At 43.7% G+C, this 17,372-nt stretch overlaps 1 protein-coding gene across 1 annotated transcript in view; it reads right to left on the bottom strand.

Moving 5' to 3' along the window:
* Nucleotides 1-17,372, bottom strand: part of LOC138282435 (E3 ubiquitin-protein ligase TRIM39-like) — a 105,089-nt gene that overhangs the window by 30,430 nt on the left and 57,287 nt on the right. Inside the window, exon 6 of the mRNA XM_069220001.1 lies at nt 9,138-9,164. Coding sequence (XP_069076102.1) covers nt 9,138-9,164 — 27 coding nt within the window. The remainder of the gene's footprint in view (nt 1-9,137; nt 9,165-17,372) is intronic.

The following is a 17,372-nucleotide window of genomic DNA, read 5'->3' as shown; positions in this document are numbered from 1 at the left end:
CTTTGCCCCAGTTATGAAAATGCATTTGTGGGATGGTGGGAGGAGCAGGTGGTCTGGTGTGAGCCTCTGGTTGGGTATATAGAACATGAGGTTATGGCTACAATATGACTTGTTCCTGATTTGGAATGGTTCTTAGAAACTGGCAAAGGAACTCATTGAGGTCCTGAGTGTGACCGATCTTAATATCACACTTACAGGCATGGTCAAGACCTAACAGTAGATTACTTGGACTAGAAGTTATTGATATCAGATAATGCCCTAGTGACTTCCTTGTACAGAAAACAAACAGCAGGGAATAGGATACTGCCCTATGGTAATGCACACCCTGCAGCTCTGAAGAAAAGTATCTCCTACGAGGAACTTATGAGAGTCAAACTATAGTACAGTTGAGGCATGTGAGAAAGAGCAGGAGGTAATGCTCACTAGATCCAGGGCCTGGGGTTACGATGATACAAAATCATAGCAGGTAATAGATAGGGTTGCAAATTAGAAGAGGGAAGATTACTATTTGAGTAACAGTTTAAATGATAAAAGTGAAAAATCACATATTTCATTACAACATTTAGTAAGCAACATAAGGAACTACAGAGCATCTTTAACAAGCACTTAAGTTGAGCAAAAAGCCTAGTGTCACTTACTGGAAGAGATTATCATTGAGAGACAAGTTAACAACTTATCATTTCTCCACAAAAGATAACACACCTATATGGTAAGGACCACCCAAATGTTTCTGTAAATATCAGACATGTAAAGCCTGTAAAACAGGAGTAGCATATTGTATGTATAAGGAAGTAGTTACTGGGAAAGAAAGAAAATGTACTAAAAGTTTGACATGTAAATTGAGCTATGTGGCTTGCATTTTGAGTTGTCCTTACCCTAAGAAATATGTTGGAAGTACCATCTTCCAAGCACATACACATATTATAGAACATATCAGAGCTATAAGGATATAAGTTATTCAGTGGCAAGACCCTTTCACTAACTGCATTATAGTGATACCAGAATGTTACAGTATTATTATGCTATATAACCAAATGTAAGAGGGTGTAACAGAGCTGGCTCTTTGTAGATTAGAATATGTCATAGAACTCACCACCTTAGAGCCATAGGGGTAGAACATGAGGGAAGGACAAGCAGACCACTTGTGAGAATGAAAGGAGAAATTCATTTTATGGAATAATTAACACCTGTATTATGAAATGATGCAGCAGATATTTTGAAGGGATATAAGAATATGTGTATTATAGATAATTCTGCTTCCACAGAGAAATTTGTTTTTAATTTTCTGTTTGAATATTTACAATAATATCTGTGTTTTCTTTTTTTTTAAGTTGTTCTTTTTATCCAAAAGATACACATCAAATTATCATATGTAAACTCTCTACATATAACCTTAGCATCTCGGGGGATTGTTTGTGTCAGGGATCCAACCTCAGGATTGACAGTAGGCTTTACTTTGAAGGCTTGACATAACTAGTACTTTGATAGGCCAGTGACACCCATTCCTGGCGGTCCTTCCATAAGGTGATAGCAGAGTGCCCCCAGTATTATCTCCTGTTCCTGTAACTTCCTCCATAGACCCTATATCTTGCCAAATTTCTTTGGTCATCCTTGTGCTTGATAAACAGCCCTCTCTGCCAGCATACACCAATCCATATTACGCTCCATTGGGAGGTCTAGAGTGTTGACTCGCTTCCCCATTGCTGTGTAATGTCCCTACTAGACACCAAAATAACTCTGTATTTCTAGACAGGAGGGAATGACCAGGCAATGTTTGCTCTTCCCGCAGTCCTCAGCATATCACCTGTGCTAATAGCTCAATCGTTTGCCCCACCACCCTCACCATGTATCCACAGATGGTATGCCAAAAGGTTACCAACCTCGGGCACTCCCACAGGGGGTTTATCAGGGCATCTTTATGGTTACAGCCACATTGTCACCTAATACTGGTGAGTCTGCTCATTTTATAAAGTCTTGTCCTTGTGTAATATGCCCTATAAAGCAGCTTGAGCTGTATTAAGTGGAATCTGGCTCTGATTGTGACCTCTCTAAGTTATTTGCATTCTTCCTCCAAGTCAGTCTCCTCAATGACACCCGGGTCAGGTCCCGTTCCTACTTTTCTTTTAACCTGTCTATGGGCTTTAAGCAGTTCCAAGTCAGTGCTGTGTCAAATTGTGAGACAGCATGTTGGTGTAGTAGAGCCACTAGTAGTCTATATTCTAGTGGGGTTTGTTCTGCTTTGTCTTGCAGGTGTGTAGTGTGGCTAGTTATGACATGCCACACTTGCAAGGTTTCTAAATCTCTGGGGCTTTGCTAGCTCATACTGTGCTTGGAGTTCCTCAAAGAGCAACACACCTTCATTCCTCCAGAGATCACCAAACTTGGAGATTCCAATCGGTCCCACTGCTGGAAGCCTTCTAGAGTTTTCAGACTGGACAGTATGTCTGAGTCCCATAAGGGCATTTCTAGGGTAAGTTTCCCCTTCCTTCCCATTACCCTTGTTGCATCCTTTCATATCTGGATCACTATGGCTGTGGGGTTCTGACGGCTATGGGCTTTCTCTCAATATAATGTGCCCTAAGGTAACCTTGTTGTGGCAATGCCCTCCTGTCCATAATAAGGGCTGGGTCTCAATGCTCAGCAAAACCCATCTGTTAATCACCAGCAGTTGTGCCACCCAATAATACAGGTTGGGATTGGGTACGGCACTACCTCCCTCGTATGGGTCATGCAACAGAGTGGACAAAGAGATCCTGGGGGGGCTCCCATCAACATCAGGGTAATAGTGGTTTCCTCAACTACCTGAAAGAAAGCCTGGGGTACTCTATATGGCTATCTGTGTTTTCTTATTTCGTAAAATAATTCACAGGTATGGAAAGGTAAAAAAGATGCTGACAGAACGATCAGGTCAAATATTTGACACTGTGGATAAGATAAGTATGCTAATAAATCTATTGAGCTAGGTGACTGATATTATGTAATTGAGAATGAGCTGGTACTTGTGGAACATTAAAAATACGGCATATAACCCCCGTGGGTAGGATTTGTATTTTATGTCTCACTGGTTGACGTTCTGGGGTAGTTATATTGTAATGGTGAAAAATTAAATTCCATCATCCTTTTGTATATAAGTTATAGTTTTATACTAAGCCTTTTTGATGTGACTGAAACATTAAGCATTATCGCACATGGGCAGAATTTGCATATATATATATTTCATCCTCATGATAGGTTTCAGATTAATAATATTATCAGTGCGAAAGATAAAACATTATTTTCTGTATATCAGTTATGTACAGTGTCTTGCTTGGATTGAAATATGATGTACTTAATGTTCATGCTTGGGAAGTCTATGGTAGAAGTATGAGTTTGTTCTCCCTTTCTACTTCTTCATTGTTAAAAGTAGCTCGGTGCGGGAACGACGTGGGTTTGAGGAAGGCGAAAGCCAAAACACGTCAGCTGTTTTTGTGGTGCTGTCATTTAAATTACTTAAGCACTCCTCGTCCCAGAGTGCCACCTCTTCAGTAGATGGTATATATATATATATATATATATATATATATTCATTTAAAAAAAAATAAAGGTTACAGGGACTTATAGTTAGGCTCACATTTTAAACGTACAGAGCCATAGAAATTCACCTGTTATAGTTTGAGTTATCGCAAGTAACTAAAACTAGAGCCCCCGACATGCAAAAAAAATTCGGCCAACACCCCTAACCACCCTTTGGCAGTGCGTGGCAGGAGTTGGCCGCAGGCTGTGTCTCTGAGTGTGAGAATAGGTGTGAAAGGGTGTATCTGAGGGTGAGAGTTGCTGTGAGAGTGTCTGAGTGTGAATGCGCGTACATCAGTGTTTTAGTGGGTTTGTCAGTGTGCGCGTGGGTCTAAGTGGGTGCATGAGGATTTCTGTCTGTAAGTGGGTGTGTGAGTATCTGAATGGGCGCGTGAGGGACTGAGTGGGTGTGTGAGTGGAAGAAAGAGATTGAAAAAATAAATTGAGAGAGAGAAAGAGAGTGACAGGGAGTGCAATAGAGTTTTTTTAGTGTTTGATTAAATCATACACTTGGAATGAGATATTTCTGGTCAAATTGAAAAGAAAAATGTATTTGTCAAGTAAAAACAGTGAGATCACCTTTTTTATGAACGTTAAACTTTTCAATTAAAAAAAATAAAGTTGGAAAATCATCACAGACACTCCTAGACTGGAACCCTCAACTGTCAATGTGAAGGTATTTGACCTTAACCATTACACCACAGGTGACTCCTTACCATTCTGTTACCAGACATACCTATGACTTTCACCCCACCATGTGATAGGTAAGAAACGTGAAAGTTCCATCACTATGAAGGTTTAACAGTCAAAACACTAGTGAATAAACAAACAGTGTCAAGCAATACTAGAATTAGGTAGCTATAACATTGTACCAAACATCTTGTTAGTTTGACTCTTTCAAATCATTGCATGGAAAGACCACTGCAGTGACAATCTCTCGCTCTCTTCCATCGCACTATGGGATGGAAGAGAGTGAGAAAGTCAGGACCAAGGGGGAAGCCTCAAGGCCCCCGCTGTCCTAGCCGGCTCCCCACGTACTGAGGGAGACAACATTTCTCCCAGAAGGTGGGAGCTGCTTTAAATAGCAGCTTCCTCCTTCTGGAAGCAATGTTTTCATCTGTCGTCCCTGCACGCATATTCCGTCCCATGGATGGAAAAGATGGAGGTTATGACATTACTGCACCACTTCTCATAACTTTATGTCGCTGACTGTGTGTGCCATACTTTTTAGTTCACTAAACTAATCTGTTGTAGCTCCCCACTAAATCTGACAGTAGGAAGCACTACGCTGTAAGAGAAAGGGGAGATAAACATGGCTTCAGGGACTGTCTCCAGAAACAACCATTATTGACAATATTTTTGATACTAATGTATGACCAATGATCACACCAGTCAGGATTAATTTAGTTACATGTTTCTTTAAATCCAGGGTGTTTAATGGCCCATGATATCTAAGAGATGAAGGTGTGAGAAATGACTAAAGACACAACCTAGTATACATCTCTAAAGATTTTCGATTCGAAAAAGAAAGATTAATGACAAAAATTACTTTGTTAAAGTAATAATCACAGTCTGTTTATTTAGAACAGCAAAGGTAATAATGGTTGTGACATAAGGACAGGTGCGGGACAGATACATTACGATGCAATATTTTCACAATATGAATGACTTGGGGACAGATTTAAAAACTGGCGGACTGCCCATTTCTCTACCAAGGTGACAGTAAATTACTCGGTCGCCCTGGCGAAGGTACGGTCCAGCAGATTTAGAAATGACCACCAAGCAGGCAGTAATTTCTTTAAAAATTGTCAGGAACCCCCTATTTCTATTTTTCAAAAGGAAAACAAGGCATAACATGAGGAATCCGTTTTAACCCACTGAATTCTGCATGTTTTGACTTTTTCTGGGCCCTTTCCTCTTATGAGTTTCATCAGATTTGACCTGCCTGAATTTACTCAGAGAAAAATTGTGAGGGTGTGACAATTAGTACATAAATCATAATTTTGATCCCTGTATAAACATGTTTGCATATGGATCGGAATTTAGCATTGAACTTGTAATGAGGGGCACATTATTTAGCACAGTAGCAGAGGTGGGAAGATGGTGCTGCTATGTAGATGGGAGAATTTCACAACTTGTACACCCTGTTTATATCGTTTATAGAGGATCACAGCTTTTATTTTCTTGTGTGTGTGCAGTTAAAACTACACCAACTTTGTTACATTTGAGATGGGGACTTGGAAATGAAGGTGGGTGTCAAGAGGGAATCCTAAGGATTTTAGTAATTGCCTTTTCAAGGAGTAAATGTCAGCCATTTTTGCATCTCAGGTGGATTTTCTGCTGCACAGAATAGTAGAAATTACTTTTAGCAGGGCTTAGCTTGAGCAAGAAAGCAGCCATCCAATGGCCTTGTTTATCTATGATGGATTTTACTGTCAAATTATCACTGGGTGAGTCCAGCCTCATTTAAAGCTCCTCATGTAAAATAAGGGGCAATAGCCTCCTTCAGGATTATGGCTGACATTGTGCACATGTATGTGTTAAACTTTATATGTGTATAAGCACTCCACAGACCACGGGAAGATGGAAAAACCTGAAGATTATATTAGCTCAAATGTATTTCTTCCTATCAGGTAAAATATAAACCAGTTCACAACAGGAATACTATTCCTCTGACCTCAGGCAAAATTTTGTAGTTGACCGTAGCAAAGGATACTGAAAGGTCAAGCGCTACCCATGGGCAAACTTCACCGCTGTCAGTAATATGCCGTGCCTCATCTAGTAAAATGAGAGAGGAGACCTCTGTTCTGTACTGCAGGAGACTGAACTTAGATGATTAGTCTAAAACGTGAGTAGCAATAAATGTATCAATTACTTTTTCCAAAAAGGTATTTTGGATCCTAACCTGAGGTTAGTCACGTTATCAGATTCACACATGGTTTCTTTTGAAGATAAGGGTTTTGGGCTTGTTGTCTTAAAAAGTAATAAAGAGAACGGATTAGAGAGTAGTCCATTATCTTGAGAATGGATGGGAATGATCACAGGGCGCACCCTTTAATCCACCTTGCTAGTAGCGGGTCATCTGAGAGTGAGGTTGGTGTAATTTCTGCAAGGGCTTACAGTATAGTATCTATAAGCTTGACCATTTAAATGGCGACTACTTTGGCAATTATTCTTTTGGTGACTTTGGGTTTTGGATCTGGTATGGCTTTTCGAGATTCTGGTCTTATTAGGATCCTTATAGAGAAAAAGTTGCCCAATTAGTCAAAGATGCTAACAAATGTCTAACGGTGCAAGTTTACTTTCGTGGAAAAGAGGGTTTTAGGCAGTGTTTCATTGTGGCAAAAAGGAGCGTTGGAGGTTAGGTGCCGACTGAACTTGTTTTCAGTAGAAAAGGTTTGGTGTTCAAAGTTGGAAAGTAGGCTTCAGTTACAAAATAAGCTATGATAACAAAAGGAAATACTAGGCCATGTCTCAAGAGTCAGAAAACAGGCTGACGTTTCTAGAGTTAGAAAGTGCGCTGAAGTAGGAAAATGAAAAAAGTGTTCATTGAGTATCTGACACTAAAGGAGCTGCCTCTGTGTTTTAAATACATCAGAGGAGTCATTAACTCACCACTTTAGCAGTTTGAGCCCGAATGGGTGTCCCTTGGCAGCTGTGGGTAACATGAAACACTTCAGGTTTTGCTTACAGATCCTTTGACTTGGAAACATTTGACTTCAAAAGGCTCATAAATATGATCTGTTGCAGTGGACAGGAGGGAATGGTGCAAAAAAGGAGGGATGTAGAGAGAATGGATGGGTGAATGCAGGGATAGATGGATTGATGGATGGATGGATGGATGGATGGATTGGGAGGAGGATGGGGTGATGGTTGAAGGTGGGGTGGATGGCGGGCTGGACTGATGCAGAGATCGATGGAGATGAGTATGAAGGGATGGATGGATTGGGAGGAGGACGGGGTGATGGCTGGAGGTGGGGTGCATGGAGGGCTGGATTGATGCAGAGATCGATGGAGATGAGTATGAAGGGTTGGATGGATGGATGGGGAGGAGGACGGGGTGATAGTTGGAGGTGGGGTGGTTGGAGGGCTGGACTGATGCAGAGATCGATGGAGATGAGTATGAGGGGATGGATGGATTGGGAGGAGGACGGGGTTATGGCTGGAGGTGGGGTGGATGGAGGGCTGGATTGATGCAGAGATCAATGGAGATGAGTATGAAGGGTTGGATGGATGGATGGATGGGTGCGGAGGATGACGGGATGATGGTTGGAGGTGGGGTGTATGGAGGGCTGGACTGATGCAGAGATCTATGGAGATGAGTATGAGGGGATGGATGGATGGATGGATGGATTGGGAGGAGGACGGGGTGATGGCTGGAGGTGGGGTGGATGGAGGGCTGGATTGATGCAGAGATCAATGGAGATGAGTATGAAGGGTTGGATGGATGGATGGATGGGTGCGGAGGATAGCGGGATGATGGTTGGAGGTGGGGTGTATGGAGGGCTGGACTAATGCAGAGATCGATGGAGATGAGTATGAAGGGATGAATGGATGGATGGCCAGATAGAGAGGAGTGTTAGATGACAGGTGAAAAAGGAAGGAAAGAAGGATGGCTAAAAAGATGGAGAGCAGAAGGGTAACTGAAAAGAAAGAAAGAAGGATGAATAAAAGTACAGGAAGAATGGAAAGAAAGAAGGAAAGCAAGACGGAGAAAGGCAAAAAGAGGATGAGAGAAAGAAGGATGCAAGAGAAAGAACAATGCAGAGAACGACAGACAGACAAGAACTTCAGATTTCCTTCCGGGGAGGAATTTCAAAACGACTGCTGGGCTTGCTTACATCATTCGATCACTGGAAGCTATTTGGGACATGGTACAAAGGGGGGCAGGCGTATTTATTTTTCTGGCTACTTAGTTGCGAAAATTGCACAAAAACATTATGGCAGTTTGACTAATCCGCCGACTTTCCTAACGCTACAAGAGCCTTAGGTGAGCACCATTATTGATAATGGACGGGAAAGCATCACCCACATTTTTGTGGCATGCTTTTCTGTCCCACTCTAAGGTAGCACTTTCAGGGAGTCCTCGACCTCAGTGAGATGTATTTCAAGATAAATGATGCTGGGCAAATAAAGGATCCATATTGGTAGTAAAACTACCTCTATGTAAACCCAAAGCAATGGCCGTTAATCAAAGGCACACAGGATAGCATTAAAATAATAACAAATCGAATGAAATTTGAGAAATTATATCTCAATGACCCTAGCAGACGCCCCTGCCCTTACAAATGTGCTGTTGAGAAAACATGTAGATGTCATTAGTGAAGGATTCCCCTAAAGCTAAAGATTCTCTTTCTAGTCATCTCTGAAAAAAATTGAAATGGTTCATATTCATCACACAAATGAGTATCAGTGGACCTTACTCACACATTGTGGCTGCTGTAATAACAAATGCAATATCATGAAGCACGCTTTAGCAAGTTCTCATTTTTAGTCGCCCGATTACAAAGCACACGGACAGAAAAGTGGGATGTTGAAAGTTATGTGCCTGGACTTGGTTGGACAAGGAGATCCTGTTTAGTTACCTGCATGTCTGCGAGCCCAGCGCCATTCTGCAAACGAGAAAAAAGAACAGGCATAAGAATGATACTGAAACGTACAAGTGACGTGCAGTGCTAGATTTATTCATTGGGAACCACAGAAACATGAATAAGAAATACTTTAATCAGAGGACTTGCAACGGTCTCTAAAGTATCTTGAGCTCATCAAGGCTGGCATTTTGTTGAATTTGTAAAATTACCTTACCTGCACTTATATTGGCCATGTCCTTCAGCACTGATTAAGAAATTAGTTATAAAGGTAAAATGACATTATCTTGAACTGAGAGCTTTGGCGTACACTGATCTCACAGTTGGTACTTGATGGTAAGAAAGCAGTAATTACTAGGTGCCCAATCACCTGAATTCCACATAACTTGGAACCATGGTCTTGCTCTCCAAATCTGTCTTTGTGCTTCTATTATGATAATAGACAAACAGGTACATAGCGTGCAATATTTTATTCTGTTTTGGGTCACCAAGCCCATCTAGCATGCCCATTTCTCTATTTACTGTAAGTTCAGAGCCTCTAAGAAATCTCTATCTCTGTCTATGCCATGATAATACAATTACATATTATAAACAGAGCAGGGATCAGATGTTGGTAGAAGGGTGAGAGGGGTGTGTGTGTGTGTGTGTGTGTGTGTGTGTGTATATGTATGTGTGTGGACACTGATGGGACTCATCTATTTAGTTCATATTCCTGCAGTCACCAGCTCTGTCTCTACTTTTCAGTACAATAACATCTGAATAACAATAACATCTTAGAAGATAGCTAAATAGATAATCAAGATCATCCACAGATACACACAAAACAACCAGAATTGCTTGACATGTTAAATGCCCTGCCCACTATAACCCTGCAAACCATGCTTAGGGGGACACTTAGAACATGGTGGACAATCAGCAGGTCGGGCATAAGAGATACGCCCAAGGCTTCTGCTATTCAGGCAGATGACTGCCTACCCTATTTAGATACTCCCCACCTTTGTGGCTGGGAGTTATCTGCTGTGAGGGCAGCTGCCACCACAGCACTTCCTTCAGAGCACTGCTGGTTTGCTGAGCAGGCACCATTTTAAAGTATACAATCGACAAACTTCTTTGTATTGAGAAAAGGGAACTTTCAAATTAGGGGTTTGTCTTCTCAATACAAAACACATATAGTCTGACGTGCAGGAAGCTTTCTCCCTGCGTGTGAAGGCATTCTACGCTTTCCCTGCTTGTATCCACTAGCCAGGGAAAAATAATTATGGTAGCTCCGCTCTCAATAGCATGGAAAGAACATTGTTGTGACTTAGGCATATGGGCCGCCAAGTCAGAGGTTTACACTAGCAGACCCAACGGAGGCTCCACTAGTGTAAATATGGCTCTTCCACCAACTCTGAAGAGAGTGAGTGAATATTGAGTTTGGTGGAGCAGAAGCACCATAGAGTTATGGTAGTGCTCCTGGTCCACCAAACTCAAAATGAGGCCCTTAGTTTTCCCTGGGTCTTCGCTCCTGGTGGATGGAGCCTGCCTGCATGTGGTAAGTGGTGCTAGGAAAACACCAGAAATTGCCTGATAAACTGCAAATCATCGTTCTTTAGAGAGTTTGAGAGGGTGTAAATAGTTTTGGCATGTCCAGTTGAGGTCGGGAGGAATCGAACCAGGGCTGAAACTCTACGTTTGTTGGTAAAATACAACATACACATTTGCATTTAGAAAAACAAACTTGTATCTAGACACACACATCAGACTTTAAAGCACCATATAAATGTCAACACCCCATGTATGCAAATTTTTCTTATTGCTATTAAGACCTCTTTTATTTCAAATTCTATTTCCAGGACCTCCAACTCCTCTAGGACTATTTTCCATGCATTTTCCAATCTCACTAATCTATCCTGTGTCAAAATGACTGTTTCCTCTCCCAAGTTGTTTGTGACAATCTGACAGCTTTTTCTGTGAGAAGACCAAAGCCATTGTGACTGTATCGCCCAGCTTTTGATTTCATCTTGTACTATGGAGAATGATTATAAGCCCTTTCCCTTCTTTGTCAGTCCTCTCACAGTTCTCCCAATGATTATGGAAGAAAAAATAATGTTTTCCTTCTTGCAAACCATCTTAAACGCTTCCTCTTTCCTCCATCCTTAACTCCTGTATCCAGTGGATGGAAGAAAAGGGTCATTGACCCCCCTTTGAAGAAGTCGAACTTGGGCCCCAGGACAGAAGCTAACTATAGGTTCATCTTTCTTTTGCCAGACGTCACCAGAATTGGTGAGACATTTTGACTCACCAGCTTTCTAAACATCTTAAAGAGCACCAGTTACTAGCCAGATGAGTTTAAGGCCTAGTTTAGGCACTGACACTGCCCTTTTGACTGCTTTGAATTGCGGCAGAGAAGATTAAGACAGTGTTGTTTCCACCTGCTATATCCTACTATTGCAGTTGTGTAATCCTGCAACCTCTAAATGATGATCTAGAAGAAAAGCCTTCTTTTGAAACCCTGCCACCTGAAAGCCTGTTTAGTTAATGCTACCATCACTTCGAGATGTGAACTATGCCACTGCTTGCTACATAAGTATTCCTGAATCAGCCATTTAGGAGCTTCAGGGTGTTCAGAATCTGGCAGCATGACCTGTCATGAATTTCAGGCAATTTGATAGGTTCTCCGAGGCTTGTGTTAAGCTGCACTGGCCTCAGTTTCTAGATGGATCGATTATAAGGTGCTCTGCTTTGCCCAAAGAGCATACTCTGAAACAGGCCCCATGCTGGCTATGTGTTTGCTTCCAAGTCTAAGTGATCCTTTCATTTTGGCTTGGTCTGCTGATTCAGAAAGGCTTTCTGGACGGGTCTGTAGAGGAAAATGTTACTTCTTTTTTGTTGTTTCCTCTATGTGGAATGAAATCTGTCTAGGCCTGCACAAAGCAAAGAACCATACTGTGTTTAGAAAGACTCTTTAAATTCATCTATTTTATTGATGATACTTATATTGCCAAGAACATCTAACAGCTTGTGATGAAAGGCCTTTTGCCTCCTGGCACTTAGAGAGCTACACACTGATACAAAGAAGTGCATGACAATGAGGAACAAAAGACAGAAGGCTCTCTACTTGCTCAAATGGAGTGGCAAGCTAAAAGACTGGGTGCATAAGATCCTCTGGGACCAGATGATAATTGAAGGAGTAGGTGGTTGGGGGAGGGAAAGCAGTGAAAGTGAACAGGAATCAGCATGCTTAGATCACGGACACTGTAAGGGCCTCTAAACCACAAAAGGTAAAGGTTGAGAGTGTTTTCAGCAGCAGAGGAAGGGCCTCATTTACGAGGCCCATGGGGGAGGGTGGTGCAGCAAGTACCTTGCAGCGCTGCTCCTGCCACCGGGAAAGGGCAGGAGCGCTGTAAGGTACAAGATTTGTATCTAATGCGCTGTATCTACAAGATTTGGTGCATTTCTGTCCTCTCCCACTCTGCTGCTGCACAAATTGCTGCCTAGCACCAATGCAGGCACCCTTGCACAATGGTGCAATGGTGCCTGTATTGTGGGGATGATTGTTTTTGTGCAGGATGAGGCACCTTCCTGCACACAAACAATCAAGAGATGTTTTCCTCTTTCTTTGTGTGCTGCAGAATGCAGCACACAAAGAAAGAGGAAAATCAGGGAGCAATAAAGATATATCTACCCACTGCATCATTCTTACTCCACCCCTGAGGTGGCGTAGGAATCTGACACATTCCCAGACTTGTAATCTGCAAATGTGTCAGATTCTTTCAGGTTCCATGCGTGTTGCGTGGGAACACCCCAAGCAACAACCATGAAATACCCCTTTCATGCAGTGTTAAGCGTAAAAGGGCTCCATATTTACAAGGCCCTGAAAAGCCTCGCATGGTGGCTTTGTCTGGCCTTGTTAATATGGGCTGGCACACTGTGCCACTGGAGTGTCAAAAACACTTATGGTCCAATGGCGCAGTGTGCCGCTAGGGCTTTGTAAATGAGGACTGAAGTTTCTTAAATGGGCCTTTTGGAGGTTGGCCAAGCTTTGTAAGGAAGTGGGCTACAGAGTAGTGGCTAGGTTCAAGAATTGTAAGGGGAGGAGCAATTACAATTGGACCACCATGGAAGGATTAGAAGTCATACTTGGAAGACAGAAAAAGATGGGGGGTGATGGTTTAAGGATGAATGAAGGGGGGGCAGAGCCAGTGGGACAAAGGGGAGGTGGATGCTATCAGAGAGAAGTGAGGGCAAGAAGGAGTACAGTGGGTTGGGAGCCAGGTAGGAGAAGGGGATACATGAGTGCAAAGAGGGATAAAAGCAGGAAGGAGATGACAACAGGAAGGCAAAAGATGGGTATGTGTAGAAAAAGCCAGTGGTAAGGGTAGGGCACAGGATGCAGGATTGGGCACAGGGTATGCTGAATAACCAGGCAGTGAAAGGGGAGGCAACGGTGAGAGGGAAGACAGAAGCTAAAGAGGTGACAACATAAGGGTGGGAGATGGAAAGGTGATGGCTTTGGTGGAGAGGAAAGGTGGTTGTCCAGTAGCAAACAGCTCAGAGCACTAAGGTCAAGGAAGATATCAATGAGAACATTAAAGGAGGAGGAGGAAAAAGAAAATAAGGGAGAGGCTGGAAAAGAATGTGTGTGGAGGCAAAAAAATGCAGTGGAAGCAGGAGTAGCGGCAATATGTAGCAGGGGGTGCTGGCAAAGAGAAAGAAGAAGTCGAAATAGGGAAAAGTTGATGGGCAAAAGGTTTGAGTCATAGGGATGATCCGGTGGGGAAGTGGAGCTGCGTTACCACTAAAGATAAAGAAGGGTATGATTTGACAGGATTCTGGGCTTGTTGGGTAATGGGGAAGCTAAAGCAGGCAATAAGTGTGAGGGCAGCACAAAAATAGCAGTAAGCATGTGCGAGGAGGGGTCTGGGAAGGTGAAGATACCAAAGTCAGGTCACTTGCGTAAAGTTGTGGAATTTTAATGTGGCAGCAGCTGTAAGGTGGAGGCTACGGTGGTTGAGTAGGGATGGTAGGTAGACACAGCAGTGCATGTTTCCAAGAAGTATGAAAAGGACCTGTGTTTTGCACTGTTGCAAGGAAGGGGCATAGTCGTATGGATAGATCTGGGTAACAAAAACAAGTACACAGAATGTATGTGAAATGTGTATCAGTACTGGCTTCAGTGATGCACTTTTTGTGGCAGGAGAGGTCACATATGACATCGGGAATCCTGATGTAAGGAGAATGTCTTTGACAGTTGTATGATTGTATTAGAAATAGTGATGCATGGTCCTCCTATGAGCAACTCAGAAGGTACAAGGAGGAGTATCCAAAATGTAGATGCATGAGGAGACTTGCTGATTTCTGGATAGGTGCAAGGGAAAGGAACATCAGACCCTTTACATTGTATCTCCCTTTCCATTCAGTTCCCAGCAAGGGGGAGGGGGGCAAATAGAAAATTGCAAGGAGTGGGGCAGGGAAAGGGGAACTGCTGACAGTATGATCAGGGTTGTTGCTATGACAGAGCAGCTTGAAAATTCTTCCACAAATGCTGCAGTTGGTGAGAGGGCCCATCAAGGACACAATCCCAGCAGAGACCGGCAGCAGTTTTGGGCAGAATGGAGGACAAGGAAGGATGCTCAAAGCGTGCCAGTTATGTTAAAGGTAAGCAACAGCAGAAACAATGAAAATATAAAGCAATGCCGCTGGAGCAAGGCTTACCCTTTCCTATTAAAATACAGGCGTTAAGCAGGGGTTGGAGAAGAGGATGCAACTTTTTTGAGCAGGGGTGTTGAATAAGGTTTCACTACTCCACATATGGGGAAGTTCATGAATTGTTAGCACCTAATCTTAAATTGAGTAAAATGTAGCCATTAGTTTTAAAGTAAAACCAGTTGATTAGGCAGTGGTTGTGAGAAGAGTTTCAAGCCATTTTCAGTTTCCTCTGTGGAAGAGTTTCAGAGTGTCACCCTTGGGTCTGTTCAACATGATGCACACCCTCCCCTACCCAGAAGGTAAGTAAATGTAGTCCTTTATTGATAGGGATGACTGCTCTGTGGCATGATAATTGTTTGATTAACCAGAGCAATCGGTGCAAGGTAACGGTGTGAGGATGTGCCTGGTGAAAGCCCACATCAAATTAGCATTTCATTTTCTGCCGGTTCATCCAAATAGCTACCCACTATTAGCAGCACAAAGGACGTTCATGTTTATTATGAGAGACGCTGTGGTGAGGGGGTGCGGGGGGGGGTGTCCATGCAAGATGGTTGATCGCAAGCTGCGCTGCCACACATAATAATTCTTTATAATCATGCCCCTAAATTGATCATCGAAGCCACGAACGCTGTCAGCAATCACCCCAAATGATAATTGTGCCACTACTTTCCGGGGGTAAAACAGAAGAGACAAACGCCGCCTCAGACCGCCAACGGCATTACTGGAGGCAGGGCCTGGGGGCAGTGCCTGGGTCTGGATCTAGAAGCCGGCCATTCCGAGGAGGGCGCTGTGCCGGCTTCTCCTTGCACCACTGGGGCCAGAGCTGGGTAAAGAGAGGGCTGCCGTTACCCGTTCCCAGGAAAACAACTGAAGAGTTTCAGCAGTGAGCTTTGTGGGCGCGAGACGCATGCATCGTTCCTGAGCCAGGGCCTGGAGCAGCCGCACTGGCATGGGGAGGAGACGCTGTGACTGGAGTCTCGTAGGTAGCCATGCTTCCATGGATCTCAGACCCCACAGACACTGAGCCCTGTGAGGGCATAAAGTACATGCCTCTGAATCAGGAGACCCTGATGCCACCTGAAGCATGCTGGGACCTGTTCGGAGGTCGACCAGACAATGAACCAGGGTGCTCTCTTCCTAAAGAGGCACCTGATATACTTTAAGCCTCGTGAGCCTGCTAAGTGGACTTCTGAGAGTGGTGAGTCGCAATGCGCGCTAGCCCATGACATCACCTACACCTGCATCCTGAGAGTGCACCTTTAACAGGGGGACACCTGTAAGAAGAACAGCAGACGATGGCAGTGGAACAGCCTCCTGCACACAGCTTATACTGGAGGTCTTGACAGACATCCTAGTACCCCAAAGGCTGGGTAGGGGGTAATGGGCTCAGCTCTTGTCATCCTTCTAACGCATGTAGGATATCATGTGAGACTAAATGATACAGGACGCACAGAAGAGTCTGGCCACGTGTCCTCTGTACTGGGCCTGGATTGCTGGCTCTGGGTGGGGACAGGCAGCACTCCTCAGGACCACAGTGATAAGCACCTTAAGGACCTCTTGGGTTGGTGCCCCGACCTCTGGTGGAAAGAATCTAAGAATAACTGTGATGACACGCCTTGAAGAGTAGGGTAATTGACTGGCAGTGGAGTGGTATTAATATGAAGAGGTGAAAAGATAAGTCCACCAGGGCTCCACAGGGCAATACCATTACTCTGGACATGCAGAGCACAACCCCGAGACCCACCAGACAAATGAGTGCCAGGCCAGCTGACGAGCAGGGAGACTAGTAGAGAAGCCCACTAGACCGGAATTACTAGCAGCTATACATGGATCTCGAAATGCACTGTAAAAAAAACTAGACACTGTCTCTACTGAGGTTAATTTGGTCCACACGGATATCCAGAATGTAGTTAAAACTGTCCAGGTAGCTGAACACTCCATAGACTACCTACATGCTGAGCTAAAAATGCTTAAAGAGCAAATGTCTAGAATGACTGCGACATCCAAGATACTGGAGGGCAGAGTGAAGAACGTGGAGGGATGCTCACAATGCAACAATCCGTGACTGTTGAGCTTCCTGGAGGGAAATGAATGCTCCAATCTTGGAGGAGTAAATCCTTGCCACTCTGACACCACCAAGCCTGTCAACAATGTTTGCTGTGGAGTGCGTGCCGAGGGCCCTAAGGATCAGTCCCCCCAGGGCTCCTCCCAGGGGTCTCATAGCAATGATATTCAACTACAAGGACCAAAATATAATCTGTAAGGTGGCCAGAGAGGCAGGCCATGTTCACTTCCAGAACCATGGGATTGCAATTTACCCAGACTACACCAGGAAGGTCCAAACTAAGAGAAAGACCTCCATGGACATGAAACAATCGTTGCACACTCTGAATTTGCTGTATGTGCTACTATACCCTGCTCGCCTCGGAGTTCTGCCACAGGATAAGACCCACTTCTTTGACCAACCTCAGGACGTCTGATCATGGCAGAAACGTTGGGACAATGTGCTGCATCAGGACCTAGGGAGACTCTCAGTGACAT

Source organism: Pleurodeles waltl, chromosome 2_2 (genome assembly GCF_031143425.1).
Source record: "Pleurodeles waltl isolate 20211129_DDA chromosome 2_2, aPleWal1.hap1.20221129, whole genome shotgun sequence".
NCBI classification, from domain to species: Eukaryota; Metazoa; Chordata; class Amphibia; order Caudata; family Salamandridae; genus Pleurodeles; species Pleurodeles waltl.
Note: the sequence above shows the minus strand (reverse complement) of the source record. Positions and strands in the feature narration are given on the sequence as shown.